The 23909-nt window shown below is 40.0% G+C and overlaps 1 protein-coding gene across 20 annotated transcripts in view; it reads right to left on the bottom strand.

Annotated features, from left to right (window-relative positions):
* Positions 1-23909, bottom strand: part of GRIP1 (glutamate receptor interacting protein 1) — a 356892-nt gene that overhangs the window by 14955 nt on the left and 318028 nt on the right. For 6 of the 20 annotated variants that reach the window (XM_079994095.1, XM_079994088.1, XM_079994107.1 and 3 more), the window contains 12 exons: positions 22861-23008; positions 21811-21980; positions 18257-18412; positions 17310-17462; positions 12783-12969; positions 11601-11746; positions 10080-10160; positions 6433-6502; positions 6038-6192; positions 2597-2774; positions 876-1015; positions 112-297 (listed from right to left, as the gene is read on the bottom strand). In XM_079994095.1, the coding sequence (XP_079850221.1) occupies positions 112-297; positions 876-1015; positions 2597-2774; positions 6038-6192; positions 6433-6502; positions 10080-10160; positions 11601-11746; positions 12783-12969; positions 17310-17462; positions 18257-18412; positions 21811-21980; positions 22861-23008 (1770 nt within the window). The remainder of the gene's footprint in view (positions 1-111; positions 298-875; positions 1016-2596; positions 2775-6037; positions 6193-6432; positions 6503-10079; positions 10161-11600; positions 11747-12782; positions 12970-17309; positions 17463-18256; positions 18413-21810; positions 21981-22860; positions 23009-23909) is intronic. The other 14 variants (XM_079994094.1, XM_079994100.1, XM_079994092.1 and 11 more) reach the window with 5 other exon arrangements.

The following is a 23909-nucleotide window of genomic DNA, read 5'->3' as shown; positions in this document are numbered from 1 at the left end:
GGGTGCTGTCTTAATGAGACACAGTTGAGACACAGCAAAGTTGGCTTGGAAGGTTTTCCCCATGGAGTGGTTTCCCATGTTACGTGTGCTGGTTGATGTGCACAAACCCACCTTGACTTCCATAGCTGTTATCCATTCCAGAGCCATCCCATGATTCCACAGCACTGTCTACGCTTGGGACGGTAGTGGAGTATATTTCTGACAGTTTGCCTGGTTTCTGTGTGGTGGCTGTGCCATCTTCCACGTCACTCAATTCATTTAGGTGACCAGAGGGCGGAAACTTCTTGGGACTTGATGCTGGTAGGAATTAAATGGTAGGAAAAAAGATTAAAACTTGGTTGGAAAATCAGATAGATATGCAGCTTCATTTGCATGGAGGGATGTTCTGCAAGCAAGAAAACTAAGACAAACAAACTGCATGAGCTGGGGGGGGGGTATTTTTGGGTTCTCCCACCTCATAATGGCTTTAAAAACCTTTTGTTGTAATTTCATGATTTCCAGTTTGTTTACATCCTTCATAAACTTGGGCTTGGCTCTGATCTGTACCTCTGCTTTTTGTTCAATGTTCATTTCTGTGTAGGGTTTGTTACTTAATACTTTTCTTTTTTTCTTTGAATGACCCACAGGAGTCCAAATGAGTAGTTTATTACTTCCCAAATTTTGACTGTAACTCTCTTTTTGTTTGACTCCATTACTGCACTGGTGACTGCAAATATCTTGTAGACCTTGAAGTGCTTCTGTTCAACCATTCTTGTACCTGTGCATTTGTTTCTGCATTCCTACATTTCCAATGACCCAAATACCATTTTAATGAACGTATGCATTGTTGCTGGTTGTAGAAAGGGCCCCTGTGTAATACCTGACACAACACTCACCATCTGTCTGCTTTTTGATTTTCAAGGTGACTGTTTCTCCTGCCATTTGTAACAAATGTATGGCTTCGCTCAAAGGTTTTCCTTTCAGGCTGCTGCTATTTATTGCTAAGATTCGGTCTCCGATATGAATTGCACCTGTCCTGAAACATGAGTTAAATAAAACATGAAAAGTTCAGTAAAAAGGAAACTGAGCCAAACATTTAACATATACGAGATAAGCAAAAGTGTCTGCAGTTTTTCCTCGGGTTTCACATTTAATTTAAAGTGTGTAAGATGAATGGAGCTACTTAGTCATTCTTGCTGCTAAGGCTATTTGGATCACCAGGCCATCTTTGTTTTCAGAGAAAAAACAACAACCCATCATTTCCTTCAACTTGACAACACCATGGATGAAAGCTGCACATTCAGAAGGCTTACTGAAACTCCTTTCTTAGTACCTGCAAATACTGATGTTTTCCATTTAACAGGCAAAAGGCAATGATAGCACAAACCATCACAGTATTTTCACATGATCAGTTGAAGTAAATTAAGGGGGATATCTTGATAGATGGATTAAATGGGCCACAACTGTAGTTAGGGAGCATATTAGGATGGACAACTTAGTTAGAACCTATCTGTTGACATGCCTGGACAATCATCATGACACAACTCAGTTCACTCTGAAACTGATCCTGAAAAACTACTTATTCACCTTCAGGTGAGTTCTCCACTGAAGCTACCTGTAACTCCCATCTTTTTACCAAGGCTCTTCCAAAACCATTTTGCAGTCCTATTGCCAGGTGGCTAAATTGGGGGGGGGGGGGTATTTTATTAATCACCGGAAGCACATGATTTTCAGGAGGGAATTAACCAGAGATTCTTGTAGCTGCAGAACAAGGACATGTAACACATGCAGTCTTTGATCCTCTGCATCCAGACACCACAGTTTTCTGACAGGGCAAGCCTAGATGATTTCAGGAAGCAGGACCACCCTTCTCACTCTTTTTTACACACCCACCCACACACTCACACATCAGAACTGCTCAATAGATTGCTCTGCATTTTGACCACCTTGTTTCAACACAGGTTCCAAAATCCTTCCCCCTTCTCATTTCAGTCTCTGACAACTGCACCCACATCCAAGAGATTGATATTCACCTTTAGAACTCTACTGGCTTCAAAATAAATGGGGTTACGAATGTTTCTCCCAATGACTGCCCTCAGAAAAAGTGCTATATTGGGTTTAGGAATTGCTAAGAAAATTTCAAGATCCTATCCTGGCACAGCAATGCTTATTAGTACATGGGGTTTTAAAAGAAAATAAAGAAGGAATGAGGAAGATGTAATGGTTAGCACATTGTATATATGTCACATATAGTAAATATAGCTAGACAGGCAAAAACATGTAGCACTGTATATACAAACACCCACCTTATAAGAAGAATGCAACACCTTTTTTCTTTAAGTTAATAATATCATCACAAGGTAAGCATGCCTGAAGCTTTCTTTAGGTGATTTATGGTGACAATAACTATTGCAAAACTATGTTCTAGATTTAACAACAGCCTCATATCATAACACCAGCAAAAAAAGACTGAACATCATTAAGTATTTCATTTGCTATGAATTGTGGAGAACAGACAGATTTCTAAGGAAGAATGATTGCATATGACTGAATGAATTGTCACACATGAATGAGCACAGTAAATAGCAGAACTATGAATATCTTTATTTCAATTTACCTTTCAGCTAGTCCACCTTTAGTAAGACTTGAAATGATAATAGGATCAAAGGGCTCTTCAGTACCAGAAATAGTGATCCCAAGTGGTCCTCCGTAGCGCTTGAGCTCGACAGTATAAATAATTGCTCCTGAGCTCTCTTGTTCATCTGCAATACATGCCAAGAGGATGCAATTGGTCTCTTATGAAAGAAGGAATGAAAAGAATAATACATTCAGACAAATGATCAGAAATCACAGTGTGCATCCTAAAAGCTTCATGCGTCAAATACATATCTTAGCCACTTCAATTCTGAAGCCTACACTTGACTTCACAGGCAACAACATCAAATGTCCTTCCCATCCACTGAAGCAAAACCAGGATTTAAAACCTGGCACTAGACCCAAGTGAACTTTTATCTTCATGCATTCCCCTACAACAGAGACAACCGCAAGGCAAAAAATATGGTAACATTTATCCTCCAGGTTATCCCCCCCCCCCAAGTCATAAAACAGGTTTTGGTTACCAAGGGGAGAAATCAAGTCTCTGGCAAATACTTTTCTGTGTGAAAATAGTAACAGTCACTTGAACACTTGAAAGTGGGCATTTTTGCTTATCTACTTTTTTTTATGGCTGCTGGGCAGCCATCTGTATGTGCAAAAGAAATGAACATTGCTTATTTGGATTGCTGCGTGGACATCACTTTGATAGTCTGTTTTGTAGTGCTTGAAAATCTAAAACTTTTGCTTGTCTATGTGTTTGGAGATTATGGGGTTAACATTCGCTAGCTGACCTACCCTGGGGCTCAAATGGGAAGGGCTAAATCATTGAGGATGTGAAGGTCAGCACTTAGGTTGCCTAAAGCCTGTGATCTGGAGGGTGGAGTTTGGTATTAAAATTCCCTGCCCTTCCTGGAGCTTGTGAACTGGAGAGTGAAAGGGCAGAAGAAGCTGGATACGGTCAGCTTTTCATTTTCACAGCAAGTAGGGAGACAACACTGGTCTGATCTGGAGGAAGCTTATGAATGAATGAAGCCTAGTGTAGGTTAGAGACTGTGTACAGATAGGGGAATCACATTTATCTCCTGTTTCGTTTGTTCCTTTGTGCCAGTGGTGGGCTCAGCTGCTTTTTCCGTAACATTTTCATGTAAAAACGCTTGACTAAAACCTAACGAGTCTATCATTTTAGTAGACATTTATATATGTGTCATTAAAAACTGTTGTGGTCCCTGATTATTCTTGTCACCCCCAATACCTAAAAGCCACAAAGGCTTCAGAGAGACTCAGCGAAGTGGATAGGCTGATTAGTAAAGAGGTGGCGCTGTGGGTTAAACCACAGAGCCTAGGACTTGCCGATCAGAAAGTTGGCGGTTCGAATCCCTGCGATGAGGTGAGCTCCCGTTGCTCGGTCCCAGCTCCTGCCAACCTAGCAGTTCGAAAGCACGCCCAAAAGTGCAAGTAGATAAATAGGTACCGCTCCGGCGGGAAGGTAAACGGCGTTTCCGTGTGCTGCTCTGGTTTGCCAGAAGCGGCTTAGTCATGCTGGCCACATGACCCAGAAGCTGTACACCGGCTCCCTCGGCCAATAAAGCGAGATGAGCGCCACAACCCCAGAGTCGGTCACGACTGGACCTAATGGTCAGGGGTCCCTTTACCTAATATGTGACTACAGTAGGAATTTATTGTTTTCTCTACACAAGATTTCCAGCCTGGCTATTGTGTGTCCCAAAGTTACATCACTGTTACTGGGGAAACCCTTCTCTCTCATCTACTTCCCAAGAAGCCAAGACTTCTGGTTCCAGTCTCTCTTTCCCCTCTTGGTTATTATATGTGTCTTTCAAACTAAGCCTGCTTCCCCCAATATGTGCCTCTAGGCTGGAGGACTGCCTTCTTGCCTTGGCACCCCCCCCATCCCTTTCCATAGGGGCATGCAGCTTGTTTCTGGGTGCTGGAATGCCAGACCCTAGGAGACGGCACTGCAGAGCAGCAATGGTGGGTGGGTGCATAATCACCCACCCCCCCCTAATTGCTTACATTATGTTTCTTTTGATTTCATGCAACAGCTTAAAAAATAATAATTTATGACAACAGTTTATGAACTAGCAACTTAATGAAGTATTGTTCTTAACACAAACTGTACAGAAATATTAGTTTTATGACGACTGTAATCTGTCTTTGTACCGCGATTTAAATGGGATAATTTACTAAGCACACATAATAGATGAACTGCATCTAGCAGACCTTAATTGGTAGTCATGTAGTTACACAGAATTCGCCCTGTATTATAAAATAAATGTTTTTAATCTATGCAAAGTATTAATTTAGCCACAGAATGAAGAAGCTGGCAATTATTAACTGCTTTAATTCACACTAAAATGTACATATCAGGCCTTGTAACTATCAGAAGGCCCTGTACGCCGTTTCTGAGCAAGCATAGATTGGGATGGATCATAATAGTTATTGGACTGGAAATGAGCAGATACTAAAGGTCAGGGAATCAGGTGACATGGGCTGTAATTCAGGCTGACTTTGGGTGGTGATGAATTTGCCTTTTAGATAGAAAACCTGATGATAATATGTCCAGTGTTAAACAGCTTCACTTGTTTTTTGCTTATGACTCTGCTACCTGGGAGCACTAGGATCGTCTTAATTAGTATTTATTAATTTATTATTGTTGTTGTTTTGTTGTTATTTATTTATTATTATTATTATTATTATTATTATTATTTTATTATTATTATTATTATTATTATTGTTATTATTAATAATAATATACTGCCCTATACATAGGGGGTCTCAGAAGGAAAATACTGATAGGAGTAAAGAATAATTGTGGAAAGGGAACCATCTGTTTCTCCAACAAAACGTAAGGCTAAAGAATGCCAAAAGAGATGCTCTTTTCTCTTCCTGTGACTGAGTATCTAATAATTTTTATGTTGCCCAAAAGAAGTGATATTAGAGTGAGTAAACAAGAGAACAAAATTTGCTCTGAATGTACATTTGTATGATGATTAAGCGTGTCTAATATTGTTGTGGAGGAGGGTATGGACTAGAGTATTAACTGAGTTATGGGGAGGTAGGATTTCATGCTTTGCCAGGAATCCCAAAGAAACAGGCTACTATGAGTACACTCCTGGGCCAAAATCATGTCTGAAATTCTGGGAGGTGGGTGGGGTGACATTTCTGCTTTAAATACAGAAGTGGCATTGAAACAAGCATGAATGACTCTCTGCGGTGAGGGGCTGTGCCATAGTCCTATCATGGGCCAATGACGAATATTCTAATGTTGCATGAATCTTGGAAGTAAGTCATGGAATACAAAAATATCTGTATTGCAATATAGATAGCGCCTTTTCTCTGTATATTTAAAAATAGTATTAAAGAACATCCATTGATTATACAACAGAGATTGCATCTAACACAAATGGTTATAAATGTACATAAATAGGTTTTTAAGCCAGCTCACTGTGAATACCAGAGTTATCTTCATCTTTGCGAATCTTGAGCTTGACGAGGTCCTCGCAATGCTGCAGGATTTGAACTGCATCTTCCATGGAACAGTTGTCTAGTCGAATATTATCGATGGCGAGCAATTTATCACCTAGTTCTAATGTTCCAGTTCTGTTAACAAATGGGACACATTACAAAACTGATGACTTGCACATGCAGTCTAGACATCTATTCATGCAAATGATTTTATTTTTTAAATGATTTTTTTTTTAAAAAAGCAGTGGAGATTAAAAAACAACATTACTCCAGTGGAAGGATTTGCTTAATTTAGAAATATGGATCATTTAAAAACTTAGGGAGTGTGAGAGTAACCAACATAACTTTTTTTTTTGCTGACTTGAAAGCACTCACCTGTGTGCAACACTTCCCTTCTTAATATCTGAAATAACAAGAGGGTCCCCTGGTTTTCGACTAGATGGAGCTGAAATATGTAACACACACACATATATGCATTTAAATTTAAAATAATTCTCAAAACTACATGTAGCATATGCTAATTAAGGTTAATGCTTTTATGTACAATATTTATTATACATGGGTGTTTCCATGCTAGCAAATACTCCTAGTAATGCACATTTGTGGGGTGCAGTTATATGTTAAGCCTTTCGTCCTAAAATATAACTGGTGTGCCTTTTAAATATTGGTGTGGCACAGCTCTCATAGAAACAAAGTTTCATTCAAAACAGAATATTGAGCAATCTTTATGAACTCAGACCCCTCAATTTCTTAAACATGTATACAATTTGCTTCACGGATCACATCAGAGGTTACCATAGAAGCTTCATAATTCAGATGAACCTTGGAATTTAATTTTATTATATTAATGGGAGAGAGAAGAGTATATTGCAACAGACCCACATTTCTGGGGTCTCCTTGCCACCTGGGGTTCAGCAGGCCCTGTAATTATAGGTCTTTCAAAAAGCTCTGAAGATGCATCTGTTTTCCTTGCTCTTCCCTTGAAGGATGCTTGTTATATTGCTGGTTTCATCTTGTTTTGGGGTTTTAACATATTTGGGCTGATTATCTTATGCATAAGCCACCTTGAGAGGGCTTTTGCCCTAAAACATGGCCTAAAGTATTTTAAATAAACAAATAAAATAAAATTATTTTTTCAGGCATCATGCTGTGCCAACAGCACAGTAGGGAGGGCATGCAAATGATGTACTCTGTGCCCACATTGAAATAGACCTATGCTGCAATTGTGCTACAATTCATACCGCAAAAGGGTTGACTTTGAAATGGTATCCCTCACATTCTTGCTGCCCCATTCCTCCTATTGAAAGAACATACACTCAGCTTGCTATTTTAAAACATTTCCTGTTCTATCCCATTCTTGCATGCAGGATGGATCAATATCCCAATGGTTTACTCAGAAGTTAAGTCTTACTGCGTCAATGGAATCTGGTAAGAGCACATAGGGTTTCAATGTTTGACAAAAACAGTTCAGCGATCTAGAGCTGCAGTGCTACAGCCGCATTTACCTGGGAGTAAAGTTCATTTTGGCCACATTCACACCATATACCTCAAGCACTAAGATACCCCTTGAAACAGTCATGGCTTTCTCCACCCCTCCCCCCCAATAGAAAAATTCAGAGATGTAGTTTGTTAAGGGTGCTGAGAGTTTTTGGAGATCCATATTCCCCTCTTAGAGTTGCAATGACTAGTGTGGTTTAACAATCCATCTCTCTTCATTGGGAACTCTGGAAATTGTAACACTCTGAGGGGAATGGGGGTCTTCTTGCAACTCTCAGCATCTTTAACAAACAGCTCCCAGAGGGCAAGGTGCAACTACTTAAAGTGGTATAATAGTGTTTTAAATGTATGGTGCAAATGTTGCCTAAATGTAGTGGAACTTATTTCTGAGTAAACATGGCTGAACCTGAACTTTAAAAGACTCTTACTTCTTTCCTAATAGTGTCAGAAAGATGGCTTTATACTTGTGATGTGATAAAAGTATCATGCCCTTTTAAACAGAATCTTAAGAAGAAGAGTTTGGATTTGATATCCCGCTTTATCACTACCCTTTAAGGAGTCTCAAAGCGGCTAACATTCTCCTTTCCCTTCCTCCCCCACAACAAACACTCTGTGAGGTGAGTGGGGCTGAGAGACTTCAGAGAAGTGTGACTGGCCCAAGGTCACCCAGCAGCTGCATGTGGAGGAGCGGAGACGTGAGCCCGGTTCCCCAGATTACGAGTCTATTGCTCTTAACCACTACGCCACACTGGCTCTTAAGCTACATCAAGCTACATCAACAATATGATCTTGCAAATACAGGTATGAGAAATGTTAAATCCTTGCAAAGACCCATTTGAGTCCATCCTCATGGCTGATATGAAGAACAGAAGCTACCTTTCCCATGAGATATAGAGTGCAGTATATGTCTACTTGTAGGAAACTATTATTTTGATATTTCATCAGCTCATATATCTTTCTGGACATTTTTCAATGCCCTTTTTTTCAAAGTATTTGCAATGATAAAGTAGTTCGTGTTATAAAAATTGATCTCATAAAAATCTATACTGCATTTCTCAGTTTAAAAATCAATTGAGATGGCAAACAAATTAAACTTAACTGGAATTCCTTATACCTTTTAAAGGATGTTTCCCTAAGTATTCTTTGTTAAAAAACAGCAACTCAGTTTTAAATATAATGGTGGTATGTATAGCATATTCTGTATTATATTGGGTACAAATAACTTCAGGGTTGCTTTTTTGTTTGTTTATTGTTTAATGAAAACCTGCATCCAAAACAGATTACTATTCCGTACTCTGCTGAAATTATAAATGGTAACATTGTTTTTAATTTCAGTGTACACAGTGCTTTTTTTCAGGGGGCACTCAAGCGTACGCAGTATGACACCTCTTCTTTTTTTTGTTAAAACGAATTATACATACTGTAACAACTTTGTGGTGAATACTGGCACCTATTTTTCTAGAAAAAGCACTGAGTGACTACTTGATAGTAGATCTATGGCTCAAACTTCAACCTCCTCCAAAAAAGACTCCTTCCCACACAATGGAGTACAATGGTACTCCATTGAGCCCAGGAGCAATTGCACAAGAAAAAACATGCTACTCTCCTCATGTAACTGGGGCAACCCTCAGACCACCTCATAATTGGTACTTATCTGTGTTATGAAACCCTCAAACCATAATGATGGAATCTGTCAGACTGCAAATTCTGAAGAGGATCAGTCATCCCATCTTATCCACCTGAATTGGGTAAGTTAACAACTACCCTACTCTAAACCGCATAGGCTCACAAAGTAAGTGTCAAATGAATAATTTCAGGATCTCTATAACCCATACCGAGTACATTTCAGCAGTATGATTTTAAAACTTTAAACAAGAAAAATTCTAGAATAAAGCAAAGTAAGGATGGAATAACAATCTTCCAATCTTCTCAAAGTTTAACAGAAAGCAAGAAATTAATTTAATACTGAATTTTAAGGGGGGATATAAAGACTCAGAAGTAATACAGATAGCGAATTTAAAATAGAAACCTTTATTTGCAAAGCTAATCTCATCACAGCTGGGCAAAATGAGTACAAATTCAGATAAAGATTTGTTTTTCCAGGAACCACAACATACAGATGAGCATTTTTTTATAAAAAAAAGTATATAGCAGTCAAATAGAAGAATCTTCTTGTTCTTTCTCCCATTGTTCTGTATTTTTATCTATATTAATATCCTGTGTCTACAACTCTTTCTCCTGACAGACATAAGCCTGTAATTTCCTTCAAATTTCATTCCTATCTAAAAACCTCTTTCAGCTATAATTATCACTGAAGCTTCAGAGAATCTAATTTATACTAAATAAGAGATTTGGTTATGGGGTCTAGCTTGAACTTTTGGCTGATTTTAATTTGCTGGGTGGTCAAAAGCTCTGAAAGAGCAAAATGAAGTACAAAATACATCTGCAATAATTTTGTTAGCAAACATTATATATTATCAGGATCATATATTTAAAAAACATGACAAAAGTCTACTTTTACTTACAGCTTATGGTGATGCCAAGCTCTACGTTATGCTTCTTTGGTAGTTTTACATGAAAAGTGCCACTACTTGGTATAACAGATTCTGTAATTAAAAGTGGTTTTTTTCATTTATACCATATGCTGGGCTGAATCACATTCATTGCATTTTCATCATTCACACATTAACCATTAATTAAAAATAATAGATAATATTGAGTCAAGGAAGCAAAGTAATTGTGGCTCATTTTAACGTTCACAGTTTAAAATTTCGCTGTGTATGCTGCATACTGCCCCTTCTTAAAGTGAAGGACCTAAAAGCAGAAACAGGATCCTGAACATACAATAAAGCCGGTATCACAAATATGTGTGTGTGTGTGTGTGTGTGTGTGTGTGAGAGAGAGAGAGAGAGAGAGTGAGGGTGAGAGTGAGAGTGAGAGAGAGAGAGAGAGAGAGAGAGAGAGAGAGAGAGAAATCAATTATAAAACTGTAGCAATGACTTAAGGATGTCTTGTAGACAGCTACCAGTAAATAGGGACAGAATTCCTCCCAGCGAAAGCACATTTGACCATGCACAGATCCCCATAGGGTCAATGGAGCCCTCCTCCCTTCCACTTTCCACTGTACATTCATCTCAGAGCATTTCCTGTGATCTAGAACTGGAGGCTACTTCCTGCCTCTCCATCAATTTTCCAACCCAGCCCTTCCAAGTAAATTCTGGGCCAGGCCCCAGGTTGAGGACTCAGAGCTTAATGGGGAAACAGGAAGTGTACCAGCTTCCTGTTTCAGCAACTAGAGCAGCCTTTCTCAACCTGTGGGTCCCCAGATGTTGTTGAACTACAACTCCCATCACTCCTAGCTAGCAAGGCCAGAGCTCAGGGATGATGGGAGTTGTAGTCCCACAACATCTGGGGACCCACAGGTTGAGAACCACTGAACTAGAGGCTGCACTGTGATGTGCAAGTACAAAGAGGAAGGAGGGAGGGAAGAATAATTCAATTAATCCTATGACAATCCCTCCACACTCACATGTGTAACTCTGGGACGGATTGTACCTAAGAATTCCAAGTCTCTTTTCAGTCAGTGGGAGTTTCCTCATGAGAGCAGGTGTCATATGGGGATTAAGAGCAGGCCCCAAGCTTTGAAATGCACACCTTAGTTTAATCGCGTCAGGGTACAAAATTTGTATCTTTGTTTCCAAATTACACATTATGTCCAAATTTTCAGCAACATACTGTGTCCCTAGCGCTTCTGTTTTGCACAACCGGCAGGTAACCATTTCCCCAAAGTCTGGTGCATTCTGTCTTTGGGCAATCAATAGAAAAAAACTGGCATATACGAAAATATGTGAGAAAGAGAAGATTGATTTCACAACTTAAATAATAGAATGCTTGTCATTTCTGCCTGAGTTTTGAAATATTCAGTATGAATTAAAGATTGCAGAAAGAGATGGAGGTTGTATATGCATGTGTGATAGCAGCTTCAGATTCAAAAGTGAAGGGTTGAGCTTGCATTCAAGTAAGAGAAAATACTTGATTATTTGTACCTGCAACATCAAATTCTATTTCCAAAGTGACCTTGCTGGTGATAGATGAGTCTCTAAGAAGCTGATTAGCTTCATCAAATGTGCTGTCTTCTGTTGGGATCCCATTTATAGCTAGTACTCTGTCTCCTATTTGTAGGGTGCCACACCTTGACACAAAAGAGAACAAATGAGCATTCAGACACAGGAGAGATCAAAGCCAAAATAAATGCAATTTTCCATAGAAGGCTAATAGAACAAACCTAACTTTCTCAATATTGTACGTCTAAATTTATTCTCATGATTTTATTATGAGCACATTTGAAATGTACCAGTTAAGAAATTAATAATCCAAAACTCTGGTGTTTTAAAGATTTGATCTCAGCTAAAACTAAGCAGAGATAGATGTACTTTCTGCCAATTTAGAATCAAAAATATCAAGGTCTTTGAACTAAGATTTAGAATTCCATTAGGAAAAAAATCTCTAATTAACATAGCTCCCAGCTGCCTGTCGGAAGTAATCATCTAGATAAAGGCACCATTGCTTTTTGTTCTTCTCATACCTTATCAAGATTTTTTTTTTAATCCCTTATTGTCAGGACAGGAAATTCACTAGGTACCACCAATTTTCTATAATTTGTCTGAAACCTGAAAATAACTAGGCCAAAGCATCCAAAGATAAGTTCTCAGCAGTAAAAGTTAAAGGTAAAGGTACCCCTGCCCGTACGGGCCAGTCGTGTCCAACTCTAGGGTTGCGTGCTCATCTCGCTCTATAGGCCGGGAGCCGGCGCCGTCCGAAGACACTTCTGGGTCACGTGGCCAGCGTGACGAAGCTGCAGCTGGCGAGCCAGACCAGCGCAGCACACAGAAACACCGTTTACCTTCCCGCTATAAAGCGGTACCTATTTATCTACTTGCACTTATGGGTGCTTTTGAACTGCTAGGTGGGCAGGAGCTGGGACCGAACGACGGGAGCTCACCCCGCCGCGGGGATTCGAACTGCCAACCATACGATCAGCAAGTCCTAGGTACTGAGGTTTTTACCCACAGCGCCACCCGCGTCCCCCTTATTGTCAGGACAGGAAATTCACTAGGTACCACCATTTTTCTATAATTTGCCTAAAACCTGAAAATAACTAGGCCAAAGCATCCAGAGATAAGTTCTCAGCAATAAAAGTTAGGAGCAGTCATTTCAAAGCAGCTCACCTTTCTGCTGGACTGTCAGCCTCAATATAGGAGATCAGAGGTGGAGATGACAAGGTCTCAGTAGCAAACACACTGCCCTGGAGCTGTATTCCAAATCCGACAATGGGGTCAGCTGTCAGCACTACTTCTGTAGTTTCTGTGTGGACAACCTGCCCAGCCAGGCCAACAGTGCTAGAAGCTAGTGACACTGTAAAACACATCAATGGCATTTAGAAAGACGCAACACAAATTAAAACAATTTCTGACACAAAACCCATCAATATATCAAGTACATCAAAGTGCATCAAAGTACCGTATTTTTTGCTCTATAAGACTCACTTTTCCCCTCCTAAAAAGTAAGGGGAAATGTGTGTGCGTCTTATGGAGCGAATGCAGGCTGCGCAGCTATCCCAGAAGCCAGAACAGCAAGAGGGATCGCTGCTTTTACTACTTGCTTCTGAGATTCAGAATATTTTTTTTTCTTGTTTTCCTCCTCCAAAAACTAAGTGCGTCTTGTGGTCTGGTGCATCTTATAGAGCGAAAAATATGGTACATCAAAGAGCCAGCTGCACTGGCTCCCGGTGGAGTACAGGGTCAGATTTAAGGTGCTGGTTTTGACCTTTAAAGCCCTTCACGACCTAGGACCCTCGTACCTACGGGACCCCCACGGAGAGCCTCAAGGTCCATAAATAGCAACACCCTAGTGGTCCCGGGCCCTAAGGAAGTTAGACTGGCTTCAACCAGAGCCAGGGCCTTTTCAACTCTGGCTCCGGCCTGGTGGAACGCTCTGCCTCATGAGACCAGGGCCCTGCAGGATCTGATTTCTTTCCGCAGGGCCTGTAAGACAGAGCTGTTCCGCCTGGCCTTTGGCTTGGAGCCAATTTGATTCCCTCCCCCTCTTTCTTTTTTCTTTTCCTTTCTCCTCCTGCAACGAGGCTACATTTTGATATTTTAATGTTTCAATATTTTAATGTTGTATTTTAATCCTGTTTTTAAGTTGTATTCATTCAACTTGTTTTTATTATTGCTTGTTAGCCGCCCTGAGCCCGGCCTTGGCTGGGGCGGGCGGGGTATAAATAAAAATTATCATCATCATCATCATCATCTATAAATGATTTCTATCTCAAAAACTATTTATTAGGATCAATACAGTGAGCAATATTTAAATATATTTTTTCCACACTGCTATTGATATTAACTGATATTGGTGACAATCAAAGTTTAATCTAGTTATTCACTGAACGATACATTTCTTCTGTAATCAAAGAAATAACTGCTATGTAATGGACCATCTGGAATTGTTGCCAAATGACGATACGGTTTATTTAAAAACCGTTTTACTTCATACACAGGCACAAAGAGCAGGGCAGAAGGCACTTTGATCTAGCTGGGGCGTCTATCAGTGGAGTAAGAAGGAAGGTAATCCACAACAGACCTTGGGAAATGAGCATATATCAACTGAATTTTGAACATTCTCCAGTCATTATGCATAATCCCCAACAGACCTGGGAGAATCTTGACTGCATTTCGTACATTCTCTGGACAATATGCACATTCTGTAGTCAGTATGAACAGTCCTCAAGAAACACTTTTTTTCTATTTCCTTTACAAAAGTGTGCACAAACACACCCACCACCCTGGGCTGCTTCTGGCTTGTGTACAATTCCCATGAGGATTATGTGCACATTCTCCATGAGACCTGGTGAATGTGCACAGTGGCTGGTTGTTATGCACATTAACCACACAACTTACATTCCCCTTAATAGATAGACACTAATGTTTGTCCAATACACAAAGTATGAAGAACAAACTTTAAACATTAAAAACTAAGAGTTTAAAAAATAATAATAAAGGAAAACAAACAAGCCAAAACAAGTGTAATAAACAGAATGACAGTATGGGGTATCTTTAAGTTTTATGGCTGTATGTTTGAAAAAAGCTGCATAAGTAATGCAGCCACTGCAAACTTCTGTTAATAAAATGTTTATGGTTCCCTACACCACCAGAGTTTATTGTCAAGCATTTGGGAAGATCACATTAGGTATGCAGACTTTTCTACAGAAAGGGCAATGAAAACTTTATAGCATCCTTCAGTCATACATATTCTAGACTCTTCCAAGGCAGATACATTCATTAAAACTTGCATTTTAAAATGTCTTGTTAGTAACTAGTTAGTACATCAAACCTTGAAAGTGCTATAGAAAGAAAGAGGGTATGTGCAACAGATACTGTGTGTTTGTGTATAAATAACTATTTGCCAAATAATACATTAGGTTCTATAACAAGCACTACCAGGCTTCCACACTTCCGCTAGATGATGAAAACGGCTGGCTATTTGTTATGATATTTCCAGTTAAGAAGAGGAGCTCGTAGACAAGCTAAACTTGTTGCCATAGGTTGAAGGAGATGGCCAGTTAAATGTAAGCAGAAAACAACTCTTCTTATATGTGGATTTTTAAGTATGGAAAATCTTATTTTTGGGACTTTGCTAATTGGTGGCTTCCCCCCTCCCATAGCTGTCAACTTACAGATTTGAAAATAAGGGACCAGCAGCCTTGAAAATAAGAGACCAGCAGCCAAAATAAGGGACCTGCAGCCTCACCTGTTCCAGACACTCCAGTCTTCCTGTCCTCCTGCAGTCTGGTCAAACTCATGCTGGTAGCTTCGAGAACACTGTCCAACCAACTTTGTAACCAGAGGTTCAACTGAATAGAATCTGAATCACATGTACCACAAGGCCTATGCAGCCTCAACTTAAGATGGCTCCCCGGCCTGGCTTTGCACTGCAAAGTTTGCAGCAGTACGTGCAACAAAATGACATCCAGCATTCAAAAACCCCCTCAGCTTGCACTAACTAGCCACACACAAGGCATGCAAGCTCCACCCCCAGTCGTTCTTAGACTTCTTATTGGGTGAGCAACACAGCCAAGCAACACAGTTGGAGCCTCCCTCCTCCCTGGCTGGCAGGGAGGGAGGGAGAGGAGCTGCTTCCTTTGAAATTTAAGGGACATCATTTAAGGGACATTTAAGGGACATCCATCAATAAGGGACAGCAGCGGGACATGGCGTTGGAATAAGGGACTGTCCCTTCAAATAAGGGACACTTGACAGCTATGCCCCCTCCTCGCCCCCCAAGATGGAATTGATACAATAATGGTACATTAGTGGCGGATTTATATCAGAGCCTCTACACATCCGTCTGCTTTATTAGTGTTCTGCAATGCTTCTCCCATGTTAGCCACAAACCTTTGTCGTTTAGAGGAGCATTCTTGTGCTAATGCACAAAAAAGTGAGAGGAAAACAAATCCCACAATATTTGTGGTAGCAAACGTTACGGGATTTTTAGCCAGGAACTACAGAGCGTGCACCTATTGCAAACAAAGCAATACGACTGCCCCAGAACCCTGGCAGGCACAAATGGTCCCAAAAGTGTGATCATGTATAACCACCCCGATAACACCATGAGCACAAATCATGATGAATGCTCAATAAAAAGGACACCTGGAAGAGCCCTAAGTGTTTTCTCAAGCATTTATTGCTTCCTTCCACCAACAAATAAACAAATAAGAGAACTGGAGAAGGCTTTTAGGGAAAACTTGTTTTCTATGTTTTAATCAACTGCTCATTTTTACAACAGACACAATTAATTCCTGTGTGACACATCAATTTTCCGTGAAAGGAGGCAAACAATTTCTAACCATGCCTATTTAATATTAGCAATAATAGAAAAAAAGTGTTTTGCAATGACTGGTGCATTAATGTGCATAAGAAATAAGTGAAAAGGGCTGTTATTGTTAATTTGAGCAAAGTAACCCCTTCACAACATGGATTTGAATCAAGGAGTTTCAGAAAATACTAATTGTAGCCTGTTGACTGGTTCACCCTAACAGAAACAAAAGATCAAGGCACTAACAAAATAACTAGGCATAGTCAGTTACCTTGGACCATAGCTTGAAAAATAATATGAATATCTTACAAATTAAGTTGGGTCAGTAATTCAGTTAAGGGCAAAATTCAGTGGAACATCCTACCACCTACAGCAAGTGAAAACATTATGCTGACACTGTGCTCAGACATCAGGGGGCCTTTACTACCAACACAACAGAGATCATTCTATCTATAGTTCTGACAGTCACCTGCCACAACTTATAGCTCAAGAAGAAGGAAATTCATTTCATTAAAAGTTGGTCTACTTTGAAGAAAACTGTGTGATATGACTTCATTTTTAAATCCTAGATTTTGCATTCTGGTAAACACTGGGTTTTAAACCTGTTGCCACACTAAAGTGATACCCAGATTATGACTTGTAGATGCAGAACAAACAATTAGATCAAAGAGGGCAGAAGAAACCAAACCTCTTTGATTTGGAATATGGCAATGGAAGTACAGCATGTGGTCAAACACTAACTCTTGTCCTGCTGTAAAGCATCCCCTCTCACCGTGGCTCCTAACAATTCTGAATTTCAATGTGCTTTCATGTCATTTGTCAGATGCATTTAACAGCCCTGACTTCATTATACATTAAAAAAACCCTTTATGGTCACCTACATGAGCTTTTGAAGTCCTTCTTTTTCATCCTTCTTCTCATCATGGTGCCACGTGGACTGGTAGAGTAGAGACTGCGAGGTAAAGTCCCCATGTTCAGGGAACTCAGACTGTATGCGCTCATGGAGGCCGGAGAGAAGGACGAAGATACGAGTGCTGTTGAAAGAGAGGGAATCACTTGGCACCAGGTGCTCTGCAATAGGGAGCTGGGGAATTGCATGCCCGCTATTGGCTGTTAGAAATCTAGACCCTGGTATGGCTCACGAGAACGGTTTGTGTGCATACAATAACAAAATCACAAACTATATTTAAAAAAAGAGGCTGTGTAGCACATTCAGGGTCAGGTGAACCATACAAAACACCTGTTTGTTATAACAAACACACCATGTGCAGTCCTATTATGATACTTCCATCCAAGTATACAAGCAGCTCTTAATGAATGCCACTAACGTCAACCATTTTGTAGTTCAAAGTCAGTTGAATTCATTTGTAAGTTGATCAAATGCTTAGATAAAAGCACCACAACAGGGTTACAGACACAGCTATGTGAATTAACGCACATTTAACGCGGTGAGTCTAGCAATGCATTCTTTGGGAAAGGTGATTTCTGACATTGGCTTTGAATTGGAAAAGGTTGCATTCTCTTATAAGGTACCGAACTGAGTTTTGTAAACCTTTTGGGTTATCACGTATTTCCCCCTTCTTTCTAAAGAGCGGTTAAGTTAAGGCGGGGGGGGGGGGGGGAATGATGTCAGAAATAACCTCACATGATTGTGAGAAATCATGAGATGTTGCAAATTAACGAAAGATTTCAAAGAATGAAAATGGGGGTGGGGAGTAAGAGAGGAAGAGGGTGAGGTAGAGTAAATGATGATGATGACAATAATAATAATAATAATAATAATAATAATAATAATAATGTCAGGAGGAAAAAAAGCATGGAACATTACGAAGGCTTTTTGGAGGTGATGTTTTCTGGCATTTCAAAGCTGGCATCCTGCAATGGTCAGGGTGGTAGGTATTATAATGGTGATAGGTGAGAGTGCTGCTGTGGCTGTTGGCATAGGGATTCCATGTGAGTTGCCTGTTGCTCCTTTGAACCTTCGCTGCCCACCATGAAGGGATGAGAAGAAATAAAAAACAAACAAACAAAAAGGACCAGAGAAGAGGGAAAGGGAACTGGATTACATAAATTTAAAAAGGAATAGAAATAAAAGCAACCTGAAAGGAAAAAGAACACTGTTGCCCCCCACCCGGTAGTGAGATAACGCTAGAATTTATCTCAGGGATGGTGACCACTCCTAGACTCAGAACTAATGGGTTTCGTGCCTCTTTTTTTTTTTTTTTTAAGTGATCAGTATTCAATCAGTTTTTAATCTGCCTCTGCCCTTAGCTGCTATGATTAAACACTTAAGAGAACCCATTTGAGTCGACATTACCAGGATGCATGATCTACAATTAGTAATTAAGTTCTGAAAATATCCACCCATTTAAAAGAACTTGTATATATATAAAAATTAAACATAAAACAAGGGACCATATATCAAGAGACCATGCACTATAATTCAGAGTGTTTCACATGTCAGTCATTTCAATTTACTGCTTTGACATTTTAATTTTACCGGCATTCATCAGCGGCACTATATAATCCTGGACAACGAACTCCTAAGCATCAGCACAAAAATTCCATTTAGGGGACTTTATTTAATAAAAACAAAGCAGAAATCTAAAGTCATCATTTATTGTTCTGATGCGTGGTTTTCAGACAGTTTTTGCCCACTGCAATACAGGCGCATGATTCCTGATCCTAGTTAGTTTTGTGTCAGCTACACCTTAAACAAATATTAAAGGGGGCGGGGGGGAGAACCTGTCAATTTACTACAGTCAGAAAATAACTGGTCTTCTTATAACATTTCAAACTATATCAACTGAAACTTGCAGAATAGCATATTCAACTCTAAGCAAAATAAAAAACTTCATCAGTGAATTTATGACAGAGGGTTAAGGGAATAATCTTTTCAGACCTTTTGTTTTGCAAATTTCATTCTTGGGGTACTGCACTTGGGATAAAGCTTTAATATTTGGGCAGTAACAAAATATATATAATACATATAACCCTATATAAAGCTAATGAGAATTCTATTATGAAAAGAAATAGGTAAGAAAAGGGATAAAAATGAGGAAAATCTAGAGTTATAAACTAAAAATTAGTCAACTACCGGTAATTAAAATGTCTTCTGCTGCAAACGTGAAATATTATGTTAGAGCTAAAGGTTCCCTTCCCTTCAGTGATTTTAAAAGCAGGGATCCACCTGCTTAATTCTTCCTGCTATTTTATACGGAGGGCTTTTACTAAGGAGATTCACATTATTCGAAGTACACGTGGGGTTTGCCATACAAGGTTAAAGAATGGAGTGCTCCAGTTCAGAATTTACATGCTCTGTTTCAGGATGCTATTACATTTCCACCACTACTTCTATTTTTGCCTGCTGGTGCACACATCCCAAAAAGTCAATCAGCATTCTGTGCTCATTATGCACAATCAGCCCTCAATATCCTGTTTTGGGGATTTCCTCCTCAATATTTTTTTTTGCAGCTTTGTAAATCTTGGGGTTCCCCCCAAATCTGCTCATACCTTCTTCTTGGTGTGGATTGTGCCGTTTTGGTCCATGGATGCTATCAGACTACAACTCCCAACACTGGCTGGAGCTGAAGGGAGTTGAATCTGACAACATCTGAAGGGCCAGTTTCCCCAATTCCTGATATAGAGGCTCAGCAAACCTTCCTGGAGATGTATTAGACCAGTGTTTCCCAACCTTTGGTCTCTAGCTGTTTCAGACTACAATTCCCATCATGCCTGACCACTGGTCTTGCTAGCTAGGGATGATGGGAGTTGTAGTCCAAAAACAGCTGGAGACCAAAGGTTGGGAAACACTGCATTAGACTTTAAAACTATCAAGTTGAGATGTTGCACTGGCAATTCTGCAACAGGGGAGTGGAGGAAACATGATGTTTCTACAGAGCACACATAGAATGAATGGCAAGGGAGCCCTTATATATCTTGCAGTGCAACATGACACTGTTGAAGTGCTGGGGCAGCCAAACGTTCCAAATGGGGTGAGGCATGCTTTTCCCTGTGCAATGAAAGCATGGCTGCCTTGGCCTGCAGCCTTAATGGAGTATGAAGCTATGTGAAGCAAAGAATGCCATCACATGTAACCTTTTTCTCTCTCCCATTGAACTATCTCCTTGTGGAGCACGCCTGTGCCTATTGAGAGTGGTTAGTTAGCCGTATTATGCTCTGCCCTCAAGCTCTCTCTTTATTAAGGTATTAACACATACATTATCACTGCCCTTGGCAATAAAATATGCCATTAATTCTTAATAGTCCAGCATGGATAACCCATCACTCTGTCTGCTACTGATTTAGAAAAAATATATAATTTTCCTTGAGCAAATTTAATTCTGGCCTCTTCCAGTAAACCAAGTGCATAATAATCCAATCCTGAATAGGTGTATATCGTATGAAAATAAGACTTCTTAAAGCATGATGCTGAATTTAAAAAACAGGCGGCATTCTGCATTCAGAATATAGTCATACCTTGGAAGTCAAATGGAATCCGTTCCAGAAGTCCATTCGACTTCCAAAACGTTCGAAAACCATAGCATGACTTCTGATTGGCTGAACGAAGCTCCTGCAGCTAACCAGAAGCCGCAGAAGCCCTGTTGGATGTTCAGCTTCCAAAAATAGTTTGCAAACTGGAACAGTCACTTCCGGGTTTGCGGCATTTGGGAGCCAAAATGTTCGAGAACTAAGCTGTTCGAAAACCAAGGTACAACTGTACTGTTTATTAATCAATTATTTTTATAGATGAAGGTAAACAATGGGTTCTGTATGTTGCAAAGCGCATCCCTTTTCTTTGTAGGCAACTATGAAGTTCAAGGTAAAGCAAAAACCACACACACACAGATTTTAGAATTGTAGGAGCATAGGAATATAGCAAGCTGTCTTATACTGAGTCACCATTTGGTCCATCTGGCCTAGGATTATCCACACTATCTGATAGCTGCCAAGAGTTTTAGTTGGGGAGCCTTTTCCAGCCCAACTAGAAATACCAGGGATTAAACCTAGGCCCTTTCGCACGGAAGGCAGGTGTTCTTACCACTGAGCTACGGTTCTTTTTTCTCTTGTCTCACAGAAGTTAAGGGCAGGTTCCAAACTGACTCTTAAAATGCATTTGATTTCAAATAAATCTGACTTAGATTTCACCAAGTCTATCTTAAGCATTAAATTCAAAGAGTAGTTCTGAGTAAACCTGATCAGAATTTGGCTAAAGAACTTAAAAAGCACACTTGAAATTGAGGTTTTAAGAGCAGAAGACCAAAGAAACAACAACAACAAACCCACTTAAAATTTCCGTAACATCAATTTTCAAGCGTTCTACCACAGGAAGAAACATGGAGAAAAGGATGGTGTTAAATGTAGAACTGCAAGTCTTCCTACCGTGTTCTGGTCCCTTAAGAGCCAGCCTTGTCTGATGATGAGGAAGGATCTCTAGCTTGACATTGTCAGAAGTATTAGCCAAGAACTGTGTCGCTTCTGCCAATGTACAGTATTCCATGCTGGTGCCATCAATGGACAGAATATGATCTCCTACATGTAATGCGCCACATCTGTGGAAGAAAATGAAGCACTTCAATGTAGCACACTGTGCTCTTTCCTTGGAGTACAAGAATTCACTTCTTTTCAAATGGATAAACAGCTTCTTTTTATTCTGCTTTTTTAAAATTAGGAAAAATTATCTGTAAAAGACTCATCAAACCACTAGTGCAAATCTTTAAAATGATTGGAAGATTAGATTGCATTATTAATTAGGTTATAGTTGCAATGTTCTGCCAAAAACCAATGCAGGGAAATAGCCAAGTCATCACTCATAGGACTTGGAACAAGCAGTAGAATAAGTGGGAGCTGCTTAGCTGATGGAGGCTACCCCCTTTACACAAGTGCCAAAAAGTTCATAATTTAATGAGTTATTTGAGAGTTATATAGGGCTGTCATACATCCAAATTTTCCTGGATATGTTCTCTTTTTAAGAGGTAAAATCACCATCCGGGTAGATTTTTAAAATATTGCAAAATGTCCAGATGATGATTATGATTAGTATTCTTCCTTTTTTTGTAGTGTCTCCTGGAGGCTACCAGGCCTGACATGGCCTTCCTGGGATGCAAGCAGAACTCTACTCATGCAATGAAGTGTCCTGCCCCTGCTTCCTCACTCCAGCCCCTAAAGGCAAGATGGCATAAGAAGTGGCAAGGAGGAAATGGGCATAAACTGGATGCAGAAGTGTCTTTCCGTTTACACAGGACATCTTTGGATACAAGCTACTGGGTTTCTTTGTCTTGCCTATAATTTTTGCTGTAATCCACAAGCTATGCAGGACACTTCTAACCGCCCTAAGTGTTTCTCAGTGTGCTAGACTCTGCTGTTTGATTATATTGTCAGATGGAAACCAGGTGGGTTACATACCATGGTGAACTTTTCTGCAGCACTCACCTGTCAGCAATACTTGCAGATTTTATTTTGTCTATGATGATCACTTGTTTGCTACAGCACATCGAGGTAGATAGTGCAACTCCCAGAGCGGAACCAGCAGTTTTGGCCACTTCGACAAGCAGCGGCCCAGAAGCTGTTGCTACCGAATCTGTAAAAAGCAAAGGTTATTGTGGGAGATCACACAGGGTCCCCGGACGTTTAATGGTCTATTGATCCCTGTGCCACCACTGTGCTCGCTTCCCCGCTGCCACCAACCCGTTACTATTGGGGAAAACACTGAGTCCAGTCAGTTGCTAAAAGTAAACCAAAAACACAAGTTTATTTTACAAGTTTATGATTTCTCAGATAATATTCCTGTCAGTATTTTAACTTTAGTTTCTTTACCGGCCTATACCTTCCTAATACCTTCTGACTGATTATCTCAACTGTTTGACTGACTCCTCTTAACAAATTCTCTCCCTCTCTCACACCAGACTAGCCCAACCCACAGACTTATCTTCCCTGTCTCTTCTAACTCCAGACTGTCTTCTCAACCACTCCAACTCCTCACTCCCCCCAAAACCCTCTGTGCTTAAACCTTATACACAATTAACTTTGCCCCTTGGGTTCCCATTGGTTAGTAATTTTACAATTAGTTAATCCCTTCCTTATGAACCCAGTATGATGTCACACACCTAGGAGGGCAAACGCCACAGTTGTCTTTAAGACGGCATCTTTCTTTCATCTTAAAGTTATTGATTAACCAATTTATCAAAACGGGGTTTCTAACACAAAATGTTTATGTGCATTTCCCCCCGCCAGAAGTTGCCGGGAAAATATTTTGGTACTCTCTGTCAGGCTGAATTTGACTTTGGAACTTGATGTCTTAAAAAACGTTGGCTTCAGCACCAGGAATGAGGGCAGGGAAGCATGAATGATATTTGCTCCACTGAGGTTTGCATTTATAGTAGTCTCAGTCTTCTTGTGTAATGCTGCACTCAGATACCAGTCTCACTACATCTTACTGAGCAATTAGTCTTGAAGCATTAAACCTGAGGAGGTAACGATCA

Source organism: Podarcis cretensis (genome assembly GCF_951804945.1).
Source record: "Podarcis cretensis genome assembly, chromosome: 10".
Classification (NCBI taxonomy): Eukaryota; Metazoa; Chordata; class Lepidosauria; order Squamata; family Lacertidae; genus Podarcis; species Podarcis cretensis.
Note: the sequence above shows the minus strand (reverse complement) of the source record. Positions and strands in the feature narration are given on the sequence as shown.